This window comes from Erinaceus europaeus, chromosome 7 (genome assembly GCF_950295315.1).
Source record: "Erinaceus europaeus chromosome 7, mEriEur2.1, whole genome shotgun sequence".
Classification (NCBI taxonomy): domain Eukaryota; kingdom Metazoa; phylum Chordata; class Mammalia; order Eulipotyphla; family Erinaceidae; genus Erinaceus; species Erinaceus europaeus.
In genome coordinates, this window is record NC_080168.1 from 11,585,098 (window position 1) to 11,605,819 (window position 20,722).

The window sequence follows — 20,722 nt, forward strand, 5'->3', positions numbered from 1 at the left end:
TGACACTTATGATACTAAGCTGGGCCCCTCCATCCCCTACTCTACTCCCAAGGCCCTATTTCTTGTGCTACTTTTGTAGGACAATAGTGTTAAACATAGGTAAAAGCATAAATTCTGAGAGCTAGTTTATTATTACTGAAGGCAGGGCATTAAAGCTATAAAAACACTAGAAATATTCTGTCTTATATTCTTCAGCATGTTTACCGCTATTCCAGAAACACTTTAAAAATTTATTTTTAGGACCAGGTGGTGGTGTACCTGGTCAAGTATACAAATTATAGTGCACAAGGACCTGGGTTCAAAACCCTAGTCTCAGTCAGGGGGATAGGGGGAAATAGTGTGTGTGTATGTGAGTGTGTGTTTGTGTGTGTGTGTGTCCCTTTCAATTTCCCTGTCTCTACCCAAAATAAATAATATTTTTAAAAAAATTCTTGGGGAAGACACAGAACTTTGGTGGTGGGTATGCAACTATACACCCCCATAATTTTCTAATCTTCTAAACCACTTTTTAATTACTAACAATTTTCTTTATTCTTCTTTTTTAGGCAGAGGAAAATAGGTCAACTTGTTAAATAACAGTAATTATATGCCTAAGGTCCTAGGATCACTCCCTGGTACAGCAAGCCAGAGCTGAACAGTGCTCTGGTGTGTTTTTTTTTTAAAAAAAAAAGGAAAAAAGTCAAAGTCCTACATTTTACCCCACTATACCACCCCCATGCCCCTAAATCAGTGTACATGTATTTATTTTAGATAGAGAAATTGTGAGGGAGAGAGAAATACCTGCGACACTGCTGCACCACTCATGAAGCTTCACCCTTGCAGGTGGGAACAGGGGCTTGAACCCAGGTCTGGCACATTGTACATTTAGGCTTTACTTGATGTGCTACCACCTACCTCAAAACTGACACATCTCAATCACTAGTATTAGTTCCATTTGTTTCCCACTAGTATTTAAAAATACACAACCATGGGAGCCGGGCAGTAGCACAGTGGGTTAAGCACACGTGGCGCAGAGTGCAAGGACTGGTGTAGAGGGTCTCAGTTCCAACCCCCAGCTCCCCACCTGCAGGGGAGCCTCTTCATAAGCAGTGAAGCAGGTCTGCAGGTATCTGTCTTTCTCTCCCTGTCTGTCTTCCCCTCCTCTCTCCATTTCTCTGTCCTATCCGACAACAACGACAACAACTACAACAATAAAACAAGGACATCAAAAGGAAATAAAATTATTTTTTAAAAAAAGAAAACAACCATTATATTATGATTATATAAATCACTAGTAATTATTTTAATACTAGAATGGGAAAAAAGTTAAAATGTATAACCATAATATTCAGTAACTTTACATATACAGTACATATGATTTTGCTGTCACAGAGTAAAGGTAATAGTGCTAAAACACTGTGGACTTTTAGAAGCAACTTTCTGTGGACAGTCCAAAATGTCTGTCAGTTATGTGTCAGATTCCAAATATAACCTGAGGATTAACATGTATAAAACAGCAGTTGTTCAGAGGGTCTGTCATTTATGTGCACACATCTACACACTTGTATTATAAAAATGTATATGCACTACTAAAAGGCCACGGAGAAATAGTCCAGTGTTAACAAGGTAAATTAATGGACTGTGGATTTTTTTTTTCCCACACTCTTCCCTATTTTCAAAATTCTCTAATGCGTAACATTTTATAATGGGAAAGTGAAGTTATTAATGAACACCATAAAAAGTAAGTGCCAGGGGAGACAGCACAATGACTTAAGCAACAGACTTTCTTACCTCAGACACCAGGTCCTAGGTTCAATCCCTGGCACAGCCATAACCTAGAGTATTCTGGTTTGGGGGGGGGGGGGAGACCCAGGTTGGAGCAAAGAAGCCATGGCTAAGATGATATGGGCTCCTTCCATGAATAATCTGAATAGTGAAAAAGCAAAGACCATGGGGCCAGGCGGTCACGCACCAGGTTGAGCACTCTCATTACAGCATGTAATGAACCAAGGTTCAAACCCCTGGTCCCCACCTGCAGGGGGAAAGCTTCACGAGAGGTGAAGTAGGGCTGCAGGTGTCTCTGTTTCACCCTTCCCTCTCAATTTCTGGCTGTCTCTATCGAATAAATAAAAATAATAAAATTAAAAAACGACTAACTTCAGAGCAGAAGTCTGTATTAAGTATTGTGCTAAGAAATAGATATTAATAATGAAGTTAGCCAGTAACCCCTTGAAATAGGTACCCACACCGTGTGGACTAAGAAGCTGAGGTTTCCTGGGGGGGGGGGAAACCGACAAAGACGACAGAGCTAATTAATGACAGAGGCGTTAACTGTATTCACACTGTTTAGACCAAAGTCTAGTCTGACTTATTTCTACTTACTCTTTTCATATGACAATTTAATCTTATAATTCACCAGACCCCACACACACACACATACACACATACACACATACACACATACACACATACACACACACACACACACACATATTCATATAGTCATATGCTGTCAGGTCACAGGGTTAGAATTAAGTCACTGCTTTCTAATGACTAATAGAGAACAAGGCCTTGCAAATAAAGTTCCAATTGTTTCAAAAATAAAATGGTACTTAGTTAAAGCAGACACTGAGTTTTACATTCAAAAGACACAACTGATTCTTCCCACAACCTATACAACTCCAAGTTAAAAACAAACAAAAACGCTGAACGCCAGACTAAGAAGATGAGAATAACTCCAGCAAAATCAGACTGTTTAATCAACCTTACAACATCCATACTGTAAATAAGATGAGGAAAACACCTCAAAAGCTAGGTATCACTCATATTCTGAACATGATGGCAGAGTAGGACTTAGAGGGTGTTAAATTGTTACGTGGAAAACGGCTTGAGAAATGTTACATGTATACAAACTACTACATTTTACTGTTGACTATAAACCATTAATCCCCTCAAAGAAAAAAAAATAAGTTTAGAAAAACTCAAATACTTATAATAGGGCCTGCAAGATAGCTCACCTGGATAGTAAGTTTGTTTTGTCATACCGACAACCCACATTTGAGCCTGGACCCACCACACTGAAGGGAGCTTCAATGCTATTTTGTCTCTGCCTCTTTATCACTTTTTTTCCATCTGGGGAGAGGGTGAAAAGTTGCTCTGTAGCACTGAAGCCCCAGAGACATAAAAAAACACCTAGAACAAGCGGTTTCCTTTCAGTAGTGCAGATGAGATACACATAAAAGGAACACACATGGTTGACACGGCATTGCATATGTACTGAGGTACTGAAAAGGGCAAGCAAGAAACCATTATGTACTAGCAAGCTGTAAAGTACAGTTTCAATAATGCCAATGACTAAGAGCTACTTCATGGGCCTCAAATATTTGGTGGTTGGTTGAAGAACTGCTTTTAATTCAAGCTTTACTTGTATTATTACCTGGTTCAGAAACTAGGAAAAATGACCTATCTATAAAGAGCATTAAAGTTTTAGTTATCATAATGTTGTGTTAAAGTATTTCCTTCTATTTCCAATTTCCTTTCAAGTCATTATGAAATAATACATACCTCCCTCCTATCGTGTCGTCTTGTGGCTGGGCCCCGGCGGTGTTCCTCTGTGAACGTCGCAGTGACCCCCCTGGATTGTTATTAGGCCGGTTGGACATTGGCACCTCTCTCTTGAAGGGACATACCCTTTCTAGACACTACCATTCACTGAAAGAAATAAAGAAAAAAATAAATAAATGAGATATACATACAGCAACATAGAAAAGCAAGGAATAATCCAGATTTTGTGTAGGCAATCTCAATGAATAACTTTAATACATAGTTTAAGGGCTGATTTTTATGTTACTAAAATGTAAAGAAGACAAGTATAGAGAGTGTAGTCTACAAGCTGATTTAAACTTCTTACGGATGACCATAAACTCCCAACTCAAAGAAAATAGCACCTGTATCTGTCATGTCTCCACACTTCTATGGCTGTGTTTGAAAAAGCCCTGGCTCAAATCTAGTAACAGTTACTAAAGGAATCTGCCTTGGTACAAATCAGTTTAAACCTCAGTCCTCAGCCACAAAATTAAAAACAGCAAATGCCATGCCTACTCAGAGCATTGTTGTGAATAAGTGAAATGAAAAATACAAAGTAAATTGTCAAACTGTGACTCAATGGAGAAGTGAGAAAAGCATCTCAAATACAGAAAATTTAGTAAATGGCACTAGATAGCCTGGAATTTCATCAGCAGCTGTTAGCTGTGTGACCTTGAATGAGAGACTATCTAGATTTCTGTTAACATTCACAGAAAGTCAGTATGGTGGGAGTAGATGGCATAATGGTTAAGCAAAGAGACCCTCCTGCCTGAGGCTCCAAAGTCCCAGGTTCAATCTCCCACCACCACCACACCACAAGCCAGAGCTTAAAAAAGTCAGTATGCTACATACCTCACAGGGTTCTTAACTACAAGAAATTGAAAACAAAATCATTTTAACTGATGGGGGGGGGGGATAAGGGTTACAAGCCAATATAAGTATCAAAGAAAGATGTATGGAGCTAGGGAGATAAGATAGCACCATCAGTATCAAACAGTATTTATTAGAGCGGTACTGCAGCTGGTGCCCTGTGCACCAGCAGTTCCAGACTTGCACCCTAATGGCAAAGATGTAAAACAGTCATCTCCAGCAAAGAGGTCAAGAATCCAATCCATGGCAATGCATATGCTAGAATGATGTTCTGATCTTATTCTAGCACCTCCGAGACCACTTAAACAGGGTTTTTAGATTGCAATCAGCTACTTCCTAGATTGAAGTTGTTAAAGTTCTACTGTTTGGTAAAGGGGAGTTGTCATGCAAATAAACATTTGTCAAACAGGTTATCTGACCACAGTAACATTAAGAAAGCTCTCAACACCTTCACAATTTATCAGCCTGCTATCACCCAATAATGCCCATAATTCAGATGACCTCACCAATGAACCCTGGAACCCCACCTCACCAGAGCACTATCCCACTAGGGAAAGATAGAAACAGGCTGGGGGGGGGGGGGGGTAAGAGATGTATGGATCAACCTGCCAATGCCCATGTCCAGTAGAGAAGCAATTACAGAAGCCACACCTTTCACCTTCTGCACCACACAATGATCCTGGGTCCATGTTCCCAGAGAGATAAAGGATAGGTAAGCTTTCAAGGGAAAGGATGGGATATGGAACTCTGATAGTGGCAACTGTGTGGAATTATACCCTTCTTATCCTATGGTCTTGTCCATATTTTTTATTTTATAAATAAAAATAACCCCCCCAAAAAATAGTGCCCATAATTCTTGAAATCTGAAGAATAGCAAATGAAAAGACAGTTGTTTATTGATGTGTTACCATCTGCCTTTAACATATTCATTTATCTCTAAGGCTGGGGCCTTGACTGAGTATATTTTAATAAAACATGCCTACCGTGTTTTTATTAAAATTTGTATTTTGAGTCACTGAAATTTAAAATATACAAAAGTTAAGAAAACATAAAAATAATGCTAGAATTATTTTAACCTAAAGAGAATGTAAGCAGAGTTCAACCTAAAAGACTCTCAGAATGTTTAAACTAGAAACTAAGTCCAGTTAATAATGCTGGACAATCAAGTCCCTAAAATACACTTCTCTTCCATGGATAAACCTGTAATTCTGTGAAAGTAAATGCCAGTGTTTTGCTCCCCCCCATATAAAGCCTTTGAGCAAGAGCATAAAAATGAACATTAAAGTAGAAACCATTAACTCAAGTGTCAATCTGTATCAGAGGTAACTGATTTATGGAAGAAAAAGTCCTCTTCCAGAGAGTCAGCTAACTGCTAAGAGCACATATCTATTTAGGGACACACCTAACAGCTGAACTCAACTCTCCAGAATGTCAAAGGGAAGAATACCTTTCACTATATGATTCTACTCCAAAGCATTAATTCAACCATTCTCTCTGCTTGTTCTGCTGACATCTAATCCTTTTAAAGAAAAAGTTGTAAATAGTTAAGTGAGCAATTAGAGCCTGAACTCTGAATAATTTCTATTTGTATATTTACAAATTTACATTAAAAAAATGAAATGCCTAGAATACTTGATCTTTCAAGTGTCACCCAACACTAAACTTAGTTCAGTACTGAGACTATAAATTGATGCCAGCACTCACTACGTTATCACTGTAACATGCCTTAAGAATCTAGAGTACATGCCATCTGGAAAGAATGAAATCAATTTTGGTATTGTTTTCACAAATTATATTATTCTGTATATGAAACCTAACAGTTACATCTTTACAAATCATGCTGTAACTCTCAGAAATGTCCTTTTTCAACAAAATTTGAAGTTCACAACTGTTTCTGCTAATATGTTTAGTAACAAAACAGAAAAAGACACCAATATTCCTTGAGTATTTGTAGATTTGTAGAAGGTGGGGGCGATAGCATAATGGTTATGCAAACAGACCCTCATGCCTGAGGCTTCCAAATCCCAGGTTCAATCCCCTGCATCACCATAATCCAGAGCTGAGCAGTACTCTGGTGTTTGGTGTTTCTGTGTGTGTGTGTCTCTCTCTCTTTGCATCTCTCTCAAAAATAAAATAAACAAAATATTAAAAAAAAAAAAAAAAAAGATTTGTAGGAGAAATAGAAGAAAGCAAAGACCTTTTTCTCCAGTCAGCAAGAAAGCTCACCTGGAAGGTTGCCTGCTTTGTCATTTGTCCTGAATGTGACCCAAGTTGAAGCTACCATGAGGGAGTGCTCTGGCACTGGTCAGTTTCAGTGCTGTATATCCCTCCCTCCCCCTTGCCCTTCTCTCTAAAGATCAGTAACAAAGTTATAGTGATGACAACCACAACCCCCATGACCACCATTTTTCTCGAATCCATCCTGAAATAAAATAAAACAAAAACTTTAATGCAAAAACATAATCTCATCAAACTAGAGAAAAGTTCTAAACCATACAAGAAGTTTATACTCATGTATAAGCTTAGTACAAAAAAAAGGGGAAACTGAATTTTTAAAAATGAAAAGGCTAAGAAGATAATCCCTTTAAAATTTTATAACTCCTTCCTTGAAAAAAATTCAGAAATGTGGAGCTAGGCCAACAAAGGATTAAAGTACTCCTAGGGCCCAGTACAGGCTCCAGAATGACAAAGTGTGGCTACTAAAAAAAGAAGACAGAAACACCATCTGTACTTAATTCCCTCCCCTGACTAACCTAGAGAGAGAAAGAGAGCGCGGGGGGGGGGGGGGGGGGAGACCCACACAGGAGGAAGCAGGTAAGAGAAACAGCAAACCAAAATTAGATCAGGTGGCAAATAATCATTAAACCAAGCAGAAAGTACAATGACCTGTCATGAAGATGATCTTTTCCACTGAAAGGGAAAATAACCAAAAATTAACTCCAGGGTGCAAAGGGAAAAACTCAAACTGCTGGAAAGTGTTCTAAAACAAATCAAAGGACAAAAGTCAAGGACATGACTAATATACAGAAGGAAAAATTACAATAGAGATGTTAAAGTTATCTACAGTAAGTTTAAAATGCTCTGTTCATTAAAAAAAAAAGTAGCTTGTCAAATTTCATTATGTGAGAAAGCAGACATAAAATCCTGGATACACATTATGAAACAGCTACACATATGAATATATCTCCTTCAAAAATTATTTAAATAATCATGTACATTATAATTTTAATTTAAAAAAAAGGGAACACTTAGCAAAATATCACCAAAATAGCGGTCATTTTTAGTATGCTGTTTTCTCAAATGCATGTTTTATTTATGTGGTCTAATTAATAAGGACTGGAGAAAAACTCAGAAACTAGTTATTAACAAGTGTTGTTCTAACTATTGGGTTATCAGAAAAGTGATGCCACATTTTTGTACAGAAAAAAATGTCAAGAACTTTCCAACAGCCCAATATAATAACCTTGTTTTTTCCTGAGGATATATTTGTGTGTAAGAGAGAAGGAACCAGATCATTCTGGCACACATGACCTCGTGCTATTAAGTCCAAAGCTCTAGTCACTGTGCCACCTTCCAGACTGGTGTAATAATTGTGTAAGTCACCATCATGGATTTATCATAAAACAGCTACAGCCCAAGTCCTGCTACTTCTTTTAAATATAGAGCAACTCATTCATAATATAAATCCTGTCTTAGCTCATATTATCCTTCAGAACATTAATGAAGTTTTTTTCTTCTTAAGGTCTCAAGTATCACAGCCTAGAGTCAGCAACTTTTGGTCCATGTGACAAAGATGGTGCAAAGACCAGGCTTAAATATGCCAATCCTGCTGGCTACCATTAACGACTGGCCAGGCAATAAGAGTAGTAGTTCATCAGGTTCTCTTTAAAATTTTCTTTTAAACCTACCCAGAAATGAAAAGATAAAAGATGTTAAAACTGGCTAGTCTCTAATCTAATCCAGATCTAGACTTTTAAAGACTACAATCTAGTATTTATTCCACTTTTCTTGAATGGATTACTCTGAAAAGTGTTCCTCATGAAGCGGTAATGCTACTGTGATTAACAAAGGGAAAAGGTATCAGGGGAGGGAGAATGGCTAGACAGGACATTCTCTCTCCAGCAAGGGGCAGACCTATAAATCTCAGTTGTGTTCCCTCAGTTGTGTTCGAACCCAGAGATTTTCAGGAACAAATTGTAGAAGATTAAAAACCTAAAGACAAAGTTAGAAAATAAAGACACAGATTAACTTTAACAAGGTCAACAATGCACAGTACTGATGTGGTTTTTTTTTCTCAAAAGATCATGTATGCTATATGAAGTGCAGCAAAATTTAGAAATACGATCAGAAAATATTTTTCAGAAGTTAAAGAAAAACACAGAATACCATGCTCTATAACCAGTGCCCCATTTTGCTACAAATAGCAGTATTTTTAGTAAAAATAAGTAGGTGTAATGAAAGCCTCTATACTAGGCAGGGATATGTACAAAACCATCACTAAGAAAAATACTAGGGAGTCAGGCAGTAGCACAGCAGGTTAAGCGTGTGTGGCGCATCCCAGTTCGAGTCCCAGATCCCCACCTGCAGGGGAGTCGCTTCACAGGCGGTGAAGCAGGTCTACAGGTGTCTCCACTGCTCCTGGTGGCCATTTTTCCTATTTTATTGGATAAGACAGAGAGGAATTGAGAGAAGAGAAGAGGAAGAGAGAGAGAGAGAGAGAGAGACATCTGAAACCCTGCTTGACCACTCGTGAAGCTTTTTCCCTGCAGGTGGGGACTGGGGGCTTGAACCCAGGTCCTTGTGCATCGTATATCTTTCTCTCCCCCTCTGTCTTCTCCTCCTCTCTCCATTTCTCTCTCCATTTCTCTGTCCTATCCAACAACATCATCATCAACAATAACCACAAATAATGTCTTTCTCTCCCCCTCTCTGCCTTCCCATCCTCTGTCCTATCCAGACGTCAACAACAATAATAATAACCACAACAAGGCTACAATAACAAGGGCAACAAAAAGGGGGGGGGGGAATGGCCTCCAGGAGCAGTGGATTCATGGTGCAGGCACTGAATCCCAGCAATAACCTGGGAGGCAAAAAAAAAAAAAAAAAAAAAAACTAAAGTCATTATTTCCAAACCTAGGTTTTTCATTTTTATATACTGCCAGAAGATGAACCCAGGGCCTCACATGTGCAATGTCATTTAGTCATCTCGATTTCTGCTCTGTATTTTACGTAGATCAACTTCTAACCTCTATTTTGGACCAATATCTAGTCTATGTTTGGAGAAAGTGATGTGTTGCCAGAAAGGAGACACCATTCAGAGTCATTGTGGTGCTGTCCACAGTGCTCTCTGCTGATCCCAGGACTGAACTCTCATGAATGCTAAGCCATGCACTTTAGCCACTAGCCAATACGCTAGTCGTTATGACACAGATTCCTGGGCCTGCCAGGATAGGGTTGTGGAGAAGTTAAAATATTTTTTTAAAAAACAATTTACAGAGGACTAGGAGATGGGTACAGTTTTGGATTCTTAAGCATGAGGCTGAGTTTGATACATGAACTCAAGTACCAGAGTAATGTCTAGTTCTCTTTATCTCCTCCTGTTTATTACTTCTTTGTTGTTGTTAATAAGTCTTTAAAAAAATGAACAAAACTCATTTATTTACATCCTTAAAATCCAGTAATTCCACTTCTAGGAATCTAAAGAAACACAAGCATAAATATGCAAGGGTATATGAAATCAAAACAGTTGCTGTGGCATATCAGTGGGAAAACTAGAGAAACCAAATATTTTCAGGAGAATTTAGAGGACCTTAAAGACAAAGCAGGTTTTCAGGTTTTGGTGCTATGCCAATACTGAAGAAAACAGCACTGCTAATTCCTTCAACAAATATGAGTCTACTTGACAAGTATCAAAAACATAACCTTCAGCAGGGAAGCAATTACAGAAGGCAGACCTCCCACCTTCTGTATCCCACAATGACCTTGGGTCCTTACTCCCAGAGGAATCAGGGGGATGGGATGGGATGGGATACGGAGTTCTGGTGGGGGGAATTGTGTACCCTATGGTTTTGTCAATGTTTCCTTTTTATAAATAAATAAATTAAAAAGAAAATAAAGAAAACAAAAAAATTAATAACTGGGGGCTGGGTGGTAGTGCACAGGGTTGAGCACACATAGTGTGAAGTCCAAGGATCCTGGTTGAGCCCCAGGTTCCCCACCTGCAGGGGGGTTGCTTCACAAGCGGTGAAGCAGGTCTGCAGGTATCTTTCTCCCCGTTGTCCCCTCCTCTTTCAATTTCTCTCTGTCCTATCCAGCAACAACAGCAATGGACAAAAGATGGCCAGCTGGAGCAGTGGATTTGCAGTGCAGGCACCGAGCCTCAGCAGTAACCCTGGAGGCAAATGAATGAATAAGTAACCATCAGGAATGGTGGAATTGAAGTACAGGCACTGTGCTCCAGTGATAACTCTGGTGACAGTAACATCAACAAGCTCTTTTTAAAGATATCATATAATAAAAACAGGATAATTCTTTAGTATCAGTATATATGTACATTCAGTGCTTATACATTTCACACTTGCTTTTTGTTGATAGTCTCTTAAAACTTATATCTAGATTCCCCTTTCTCTTTTATTCCCTGTAGTTAGCTTACTATATGTTCTAAATGTTTAGCTTTCAGTTACTTTGCATAACTTAGTGGTGATTTTCTGGGTAAAGAATTTAAGATAAAGTCGGTGTTGTTGGAGCTATTATTTGAACCACCTCTAGAGGTTGGTCCTTTTATCAAGGAAATTTTCTGGAATTTGTGTGTACAGACTTCTGTTTTATTCCTTCTTTTCTTGTCATTTAGGTCTCAGCTTAAAATACCTTTTCAGAGAGGTATTATGATGACTCAGCCAAGAGTAGCCTTTTCCTTCCCTTTCCTGTTCTCTACTTCCCACTTTTCTCCTGGGCCATCAGGGTACTCAGCATCATGTGTTAAATAGCTCAGTCATTTTCTTCCCATTTGAATGTAAGTTTCACTGTGGGCATTGACAGGTTGAGCCATACTCCCAGTCTGTCTGTCTTTCCCTAGTAGGGTGGGGCTCTGGGGAAGTTTGACACATTGGTGGGGTTGTCTGTCCAGGGAAGTCTGGTTTCTTTATTTTTCTAATAGAAGTGGCAAAATAGGGAAAGAGGGAGAGTGGAGGAGACATCTGCAGCACTGTTGGTCCAGTGCTCACGGGGTTCCCCCCCAAAGGTGAGAACCAGGGACTTGAACCTGATTTCTCATTCATGGTAATGATGACACTCTACCAGCTGTGTCCAGCTCTAAGAGCTCAACTTTAAGAGAAGCAGGCTGAAATATTTACCAATAAATTAGCAAATTATGCTTCAAAAGATTGGGGGGAGGGGGTGTGGGTCAAAAAACTGCCATGAATCACTTTCTAACAAAGTCCCATAACCTAGATATACACCAGTTTCTGTGAGAGAGAGCTTATGTGCACACGTATCCATAAACTACTGCAAAATATATACCTGAAAGCAGAAGTACACTAGAGTTTGCAGTGAGTACCTCCCTAACACTTCCTCTCCACTATTCCAAGCTTGGGATCCATGATTGCTCAACAAATTGTTTGGCTTCATATGTTAACTCTCTTTTCAATCACCAGGTTCCAGATGCCACCAGGATGCTGGCTAGGCTTCCCTGGATTGAAGACCCCACCAATGTGTCCTGGAGCTCAGCTTCCCCAGAGACACACCTTACTAGGGAAAGAGAGAGGCAGACTGGGGGTATGGACCAACCAGTCAACGCCCATGTTCAGTGGGGAAGCAATTACAGAAGCCAGACCTTCTACCTTCTGCAACCCTCCATGCTCCCAGAGGGCTAGAGAATGGGAAAGCTACCATGGGAGGGGGTGGGTTATGGGGATTGGGTGGTGGGAATTGTGTGGAGTTGTACCCCTCCTACCTTATGTTTTTGTTCACTAATCCTTTCTTAAATAAAAAACTAAAAAAAAAAAAAAACTGCCATGAATTAAGGATGTCTTTGTTGGGGTATAGTAAGCTTCACAACAGTTCTGTTTCATTGTACATATTTAAAATCCTCCATTACAATGTCTTTTATTTAAAAAAAAAAAAGCATAATTACTGTTATGTCTAGAGGAAGGTGGTTGTTGCTTCTGTTTTCTAAGATATACCATTTGCTTTAAAAAAATGAAAAAACGATGAGCAGAGTTTACATTTATCGGATATAGGTCAAATCATCTGTGACCTGAATGTGTCAGCCTACACTTAATTCATTATTTAAACCCTAGTCTACCAACTCTAACACAGTATAAGATTATTAAGAAAAATACCAGGCCTTTCAAAGAGAGGGTACAAAAGTAAATCCTGCTCCCCACCTCACCCCCACTGGTGGAGTGACCATAGTGACCTAGCCTTCTTATGGCTAGTTCTTGAGCATAGAAATATTTCTCCCTCATACATTAAGAAATTGGACCCAACTCTTCTGATGACAGATGCAACTACTAACGGTGAACTTTAGGACACAGAATCAATCCAACAGTTCACTCCACTCTGCAGTAGAGCTAAACCGCTAATACTCATGCTAATCCTTTACTCCTATCAAAAAGTGAAAGACAACTCTGGCTGGTCTCACTCATTTGTAAAATCAAGACAATTGAGGCAAATGCAACAGCAGAAGGAAACAAACAAACACACACACAAAACAGAAGAGTAACCAAATTGTAATTAAAGTTAGGGGAAGAGAGGAGGTGAGGGGATAATTAGAGAGGAACAGGAAGGAACTTGAGTAGTGGGTGCAGTATGTTGCATGTACACATATAGGTATGAAACTACTCCTGAAATTACAATTTCTGTTTTGTTTTTAAACCAGAACAGTGCTAGGAACTTATAGCCACAGGCATGAAAGTCTTTTTTATAACCATTATGCTATCACCCCAGTCCTACAAATGCTTTAAAAACTCAGTACTAGGTATTAAAAAAAAAAGTGCCTTTATTTGCGATAAAAGGTCCAAAAATACAATAATTTTTAACCAGTCTTTAAGGTCATATAAAATGGGGGGTGGGAGGAGAATTGACAAAACACCGTTATGAGGAGAGTACATGGTTTTGCCATGTGCGTCAGCCAGGCCTCCCACTGCACTAGAGGAAACTTCAGTGGTCTCCTCTCTCTGCCTTTTTCTGGGAGGGAGGAAAAAAAAAAAAAAAAAAAAAAAAAGCCTAGGAACATGAAGCCCTAGTAATGCAAAATAAGAAAAAAAGGTGGTGGTGGTAGTGGTGGTACTACAGAGAATCTTAAAACACCACTCAAAAACTGGTATTAACAAGACAAAAGAAAATAGATTAGTAAGGGTACAAATAATTTGAACATGACTCAACAGACTTAATGGACAAATACTAACACTGGAAATACATATACTTTGTAAACATAATTAGAATATAACTAAAATTAATGTACTATACATACACTCATAAAATGAACAAACTGAACTGAAATACCAAAATGAGGAGTCCCACAGTTGCAAAGCATATTCCTAGAACAGTATCTCTAGTTATCTCTTTACTATACCAGTTACATGGCAGTTAACTCAGTTCATTATCTGTCCACATGAGCTAGTGATTTCCTGACACTACCTCCACACTAGTTTACCTGAAATAAACTACTTCATCTCTCCAAATGTTGTCAAATCTCCATGCCTTAAACTTCTCAAAGTTCCTTCGTATTGTAACCCTAAAAGGCACAGTAGAGTTCTGCAAATGTAAGCATTTCATTAGATACTGCAAGTGTACACCTGCATTACAGAACCATATTTCTTTCACCTCTTTGTAACCGCTGTATTTCCCAGAGATTCCTATACATCGCATGCATGACAGTATCTCATATGCTCAATATCTGCCACCACAAGTTTAATAAAAATTTTGCAAAGACCTTAGATGGGCCAATTCATAGTCCTTACCTAAGACTCAAAATAGGTCAAGTATAAAGTTTGGCACTGTAATAGCTATTTTGAACAAAGAACAGTAGAAGACAGAAATATAGCAATCACAGGGCAGAAACTACAGGTAAGAGTATTAAAACTTAGGGGGCCAGGTGGTGGTGCACCTGATTAAGCGCTCACATTACAGTGCACAGGACCCAGGTTCAAGCCCCTAGCCCCCAACTGCAGAGGGAAAGCTTCAGGAGTGGTGAAGCAGGGCTGCAGGTGTCTCTATCTCACCCTTCCCCAGGTGTCTCTATCTCACCCTTCCCTTTCAATTTCTCTCTCTGTCCAATAATGAATAAATAAAATATCTGGGGGGAAAAAGAATACTGAAACTTACTGGTTTCAGTGTATTGTTCTCTACTGTCCCTAGGGCTGGCCAGCCTAAGTTAAAAGGTTTCATTATACACATAGGACAGTCACTCTCAATGTCCAATTAATGTTCTTTTTAATTCCTACATTTTTATGCCTCAAAATTAAGCTATATTTTCTTTTGTCTAATTCACATATGGTGATTGTGTTTTCACCAGCAAATCCTTGTATGCCATTTTCTATGTAAATACTTATTCTGATTTACTTCTTTAGTACTAACAAGCCCCAAACTATAACAAGATCAAACATTACTCCTATTAACGGGATGAGTTAGGTTCAAAAGAAATTCATACATACTCCATTATTGATTTTTTTTTACATTTTATTTAATAATAAGAAAGATAGGAGGAGAGAGCAAAAGAACCAGCCATTACTCTGTTACATGTGTTGCCAGGGCTCTAACTTGGGACTGAGATCAATGTGCCATCTTCTGGACCACCACACTCCATTACTGATCATTAAAATCAGATTAGAATGGTCTGGTTCTCAGGACAATTTATATTCTTGTTCTTTTTAAAAATATTTTCATTTATTGATTATTGGACAGAGATAGAGAAACAGAGGAGAGGGGAAGATAGAGGGAAGAGACAGACACCTACAGATGTGCTTCACCACTTGTGAAGCCTCCCCCTGTAGGTGAAAACCAAGGTCCTGAACCCAGGTCCTGTGTGTTTATCCAGGTGCACCACTGCCTGGCCCCAGAACTATTTTCTTATACACTGCTGTTTAGATGGATAAATTCATAGCCATCAAACCCAATTTATAACTTTCCACGTATAGTATAGAACCAAAAAAAACTGTATTTAGTGATAACATACATGAATCATTAAAAGATTCCATTCTAAAAACTGTTCCTATAGGCACTGTTGAATACATCAAAGTAAAAAATCAAAACACAGAATTTAGAGTATTCCAACCTTTTACTGAAATATAAGAGGAAAATACTGATAAAGCGTATTTAATGCAGTTCCAAATGTAGTTCCGTCAGGACTTACAAAGCACTACAATCCATAAAGTACTAGCATACCTTTAACAAAAACTAAAGGCTGATATATGTGTGGACCAGAAAAATTTCTTTTTACTCAACAGATGTTGTTGCCTTCCAGCTGTAAGTGTACTAACATCTTACTGGTCTGCAGGTGTCTTATCTTTCTCTCCCCATCTTCCCCATCCCTCTGGATTTCTCTCTGTTCTATCCAACAACAACAGCAACAACAGCAGTAACAACAACAATAAACAACAAGGGCAACAAAGGGGAAAACTTAGCCTCCAGGAGCAGTGGATTCATAGTGCAGGCACCGAGCCCCAGTGGTAACCCTGGAGGCAAAAAAAAAGAGAGAGAGAGAGAAAATAATGGCCACTCATGGGGGGGGGGGGAGATATTGCAGTGGCACCACTATAAAATGTTGATGCCAAGAATGCTTAATGTCCTTAGATTATAGCTCTTTACTGAGAATTATTTTCTTTTTAGTCCTTCCATACCAAAAACAAACACCTTTGCTTTTCGTTTAGAGATACATGCACACACTGGAAAACAGAAAGGAGAACCAAATAAACTCAACCATCATCTAACTATCTACTAAGGAAAAGACATTTGTTCAGCACTGATTTTACAAATACTGTCCTCTCCCACATTCAAGCCTTTATGTCAACTGCACCAGTAGAAGCTGGAAGTGGAGAACAGGGGTTTCCAAGTTCCTGTCTGACTAGCTGGTATTCAGGAGCACATGGTCTCATTCAGTCACTTACTCAATTACTTAGTAGACATTCAATTAAGTATCTGCCCTTGCAGAACTTCTGAACAACTAGACGAAACAAATAATAACAGCACTACAACGGAAGTTAAGTAGTAAAGAGACAGAAGAAACTGAATGGGGGACTACAGACTGGAGAATATAGAAATAAATACCCCCCATGCAAATGTCATCTTCTTGCTGAAAAGAATCCTACCTTATAGAAGCTAGAATCCCTTGAGGTCTAGGGGGTAGGTGAATCAATACTGAGCTAAAGTCAGTATTTTCCCCAGACTGCAAGATTAGAGCCTTGAAATCATTTTAGGTTCATAATCAGGAGTTCAAGAACCTAGATTGAAAAAAAGGGTAATTTCACTAACCTGTGATTAAATTATAACATTTCCATGGCTGGGTGGTGGTGCACCTGGTTGAGAGCACATGTTACAATATGCAAGGACCCAAGCTTAAGCCCCCATTCCCACCTGCAGGAAGAAAGCCTCACAAGTGGTGAAGCAGTGCTGCAGGTATCTCTCTTGTCTCTCTCCCTCTCTATCTTTCCCTTTCCTCTCGATTTCTGGCTGTCTTTATCCAATAAAAAAAAAATTTTAAACAATTTTTTAACATTACCTTCTATCAGCAAACCACAGAATTACTGTCAGTAGGTTTGACACAGCACAGAGAAATCACAGATATCATCCTATCACATTACTATTGTTGTAGATACTTCAAAATATCATTTACAGTCATCACAGCTTTAAACGGCTGCTAGATTCTGTTGTTGAACATGCCAATAAGGAAACATTATGTTACAACAGACTTGTTTAATGGTTTCACTAAGACTAGAGTTCAACATTTTGTCTTGGGCATTCAGAGTTTAAAATTATTTAAGAAGTTCACAACTCAAAGGTGCTGAAGAATGAACACACACAATGGCAGCACACCTTGTTGAGCAGTTACCATGCACAAGGACCAGAGTTCAATCCTAAGAGGTGAAGCAGATCTACAGGTGTCTTGTCTTCATGCAGCTGTCTCTAACTCCCCTCTCAATTTCTATGTCCAAATAAAAAGTAAAAAGAGAGAAAGAAAGGAAGGACAATTGGACACCAGGGAAGAAAGAAAGAAAGAAAGAAAGAAAGAAAGAAAGAAAGAAAGAAAGAAAGAAAGAAAGAAAAATTGGACACCAGGAGGGCTGGATTCATGGTGTTGACACAATGCCCCAGCAATAACCTTGATGGCAAAAAATAAAAGGTTAGAAATCCTGATTTTTTTATATAATGCTATAAGATAAAATATTTAAATTAAATAATGTATAAAAAGCAGGGGGGCAGGCAGTGGTGCATCCAATTAAGTACACACAGTACGAAGCACAAGGAACCACACAGGGATGGGGGTTCAAGCCCCCAGCTCCCCACACTTTACAAGTGGTGAAGCAGGTCTACAGGTGTCTGTTTTTCTCTTTCCATCTCCCCCTCCCCTCAATTTTTCTCTGCCATATCCTATAAAAAGAATGGGAAAAATGGCCTCCAGGAGCAGTTGATTTGTAGTGCCAACACCGAGCCTCAGTGATAACACTGAAGGCAAAAAAAGTAGCTATATGGTATACATAGAACCACAACACATCCAAAGATGAAAGGAAGTGATGAGCAATCACTGTACAAAGCAAGCAAGTTAGTTCCTTAAAAAGCTAATCACTTAAGAGTCCAACCACCAGTGAGGGCATTAAAGATGGCTAACAGTCTGGATCAAACATTACAAGGCTCATGCCGAAAAGTCAACAAGGGTCTGATGACTGTTACAGAGTCACATGAAGGAAAAAAGTTCACTATATTGATCTCTTTTCAATCGATTTACCACATCTACTTCTTTAAAAAAAATCTTTTTCATAGATTCAATTTTTTTAGAGAAAACAAATTTATACTCTAATAACAAAAGAAAATTGACCTTAAAGCTGGGTAAAAGGAATACAGAATATTCCTTAAATGGTTTTTACATTAAAAATCTTTATCAATATAATTAAATTTATTTTTTACTGCCACCAAGCTTATCACTGAGGCTTGGTGCCTGCACAATGAATTCACTGCTCCTGGCTGCCCTTCACCACCCCCCTCTTTATTTGATAGACAGAAATAAATTGAGAGGGGAAGGGGAGAGAAAAAGGAGAGACCTGCAGCACTGCTTCATGACTTCTGTTAAGCTGCCCTTACATTTTTATAATGCCTAACCCTATATCAAAATGATCAAAACAACTTAAGCCACATATTCTTCATTACAAGAAAAATGAAATCTTGTCTATAGCTCTACAAGGATAGAATTCAGAATAATGTTAAGCAAAGTAAGTCACAAGGACAAAGACAAATACTGGATGACCTCATTCAAACCTGGGGTACAAAGAAACAAAGCAGAGAATAGACAAAGCCAAACTAAAACTCTTGCACTCTGACAACAAAATTGAGATTACCAAAAAGGGAGGGAGGAGTCAAAAAGATTGGTCAATGGATACTGGTACTTGTGCTGTGGGTGTGTTTGGCTGCAAATAATCTAAAGAGGTACAAAAATGTTCCCCTAAAATAAGTGGTCTTGTAAGCCAACATCACCTCAGTAAAAGAAAACAACTATAGTACAGTAACTACTTGGCCACTTACAGCAGGTATTATGCTAGCACTCATGGAAAAGTCACAGGAATTCTTTAAAGTGTGTTTTCCTATCATTTATACTAAGTATCTTGCCCAAAATCAAACAACTAGAAAACTAGATTCACCAAATGCATCTTGGTATAGAGGCCACCAGTAGGTTCAGTTCTCTTTCATCATAAAGCTTTATCATACAAGTTATCTCAGATTCTATCAGAGAAATTCCTCTTACCAAGCCATCATGTCAGGTAATAAAAAATAAAAAAGAATGGTTACTAACAATAGCAATTAATAAATACACTGTGTAGTTACCCAGTATCAGGGATAATAATAAAAGTTTTACACAGTGAATTTAGTCCTCGCAACAAACCTTGAATTTGGATGTATTATTATTTTTCTCACTATACACAAGAGAAATTAAAGTCAAAATAAAGTGACTTGACAAGATCACAGTTAATTAACTGCTCTTAGCCACTTAACTCCCTTAGACCTTAAAAGATATATCACTGGTGGTCTGGGAGGTGGCTCAGTGACAAAGCTTTGGACTTTTTTTTTAAATTTCTTTATTGGGGAATTGATGTTTTACATTCAACAGTAAATACAATAGTTTGAACATGCATAACATTTCCCAGTTTTCCATATAACAATACAACCCCCACTAGGTCCTCTGCCATCCTTCATGGATCTGTATTCTCCCCATCCAATCCACCCCAGAGTCTTTCACTTTGGTGCAATATGCCAATTCCAGTTCAGGTTCTACTTGTGATTTCTTTTCTGATCTTGTTTTTCAACTTCTGCCTGAGAGTAAGATCATCCCATACAGTTTTGGACTCTCAAGCATGAGGTCCTAAGTTTGATCCCCGGCAGCACATGTGCCAGAGTGATGTCTGGTTCTTTCTCTCCTCTCCTATCTTTCTCATCAATCAATAAATAAAGTCTTTAATATATATATATATTTAATTAAAAAATGTATCACTGGGCAGGGGTAGATAGCATAATGGTTATGTAAACAGACTGTCATGCCTGAGGCTATGAAGTCCCAGGTTCAATCCCCTGCATCACCAGAGCTGATCAGTGCCCTGGTAAAAAATTAATTAATTAATTAAAGAAAGATATATTATCTAAGATTATATACATATATATGAATGATTTCAAATTCTTGTGAGCAAAGTAAAGTCCAGAGGTAGTACTCTAGAGCAAGGACTGGAAATATATAGTCTACAGGCCAAATATAACACAGATCTCATTTTCTAAAATACTGTTTTACTAGAACACCCTCAGTGGTGGCTAGCACTGCACAACAGGCAGACTAATTAAGACACAAACTGAATAAACGACAAAGTCAAATATATTTATGATCTGGCACTTTGCAAAAAGTTTACTGACCCGTTCTGAAAACTACTACTCTGTAAACCCTCTATCTGCTAGTTTTTTACAATTCTATAACTAAAAACAGCAACAGCTACCATTCAAACACATACCATTAATACAAGACCCTGACAGTCATGCCTTAAGAGAGCTAAAATGACTTGCCCTACATCACGTCTAAAACACAGAGGATCTTGTA

At 38.5% G+C, this 20,722-nt stretch overlaps 1 protein-coding gene across 16 annotated transcripts in view; it reads right to left on the reverse strand.

The window, feature by feature from the left end:
* The window catches only part of TRIP12 (thyroid hormone receptor interactor 12), a 129,374-nt gene that overhangs the window by 96,440 nt on the left and 12,212 nt on the right, over window positions 1–20,722 (reverse strand). For 11 of the 16 annotated variants that reach the window (XM_060193748.1, XM_060193747.1, XM_060193746.1 and 8 more), the window contains 2 exons: window positions 16,743–16,874; window positions 3,544–3,690 (listed from right to left, as the gene is read on the reverse strand). In XM_060193748.1, the coding sequence (XP_060049731.1) occupies window positions 3,544–3,641 (98 nt within the window). In that variant the 5' untranslated portion in view covers window positions 3,642–3,690; window positions 16,743–16,874. Of the gene's footprint in view, window positions 1–1,770; window positions 1,906–3,543; window positions 3,691–16,742; window positions 16,875–20,722 lie in introns of those variants that run through there. The other 5 variants (XM_060193751.1, XM_060193736.1, XM_060193737.1 and 2 more) reach the window with 2 other exon arrangements.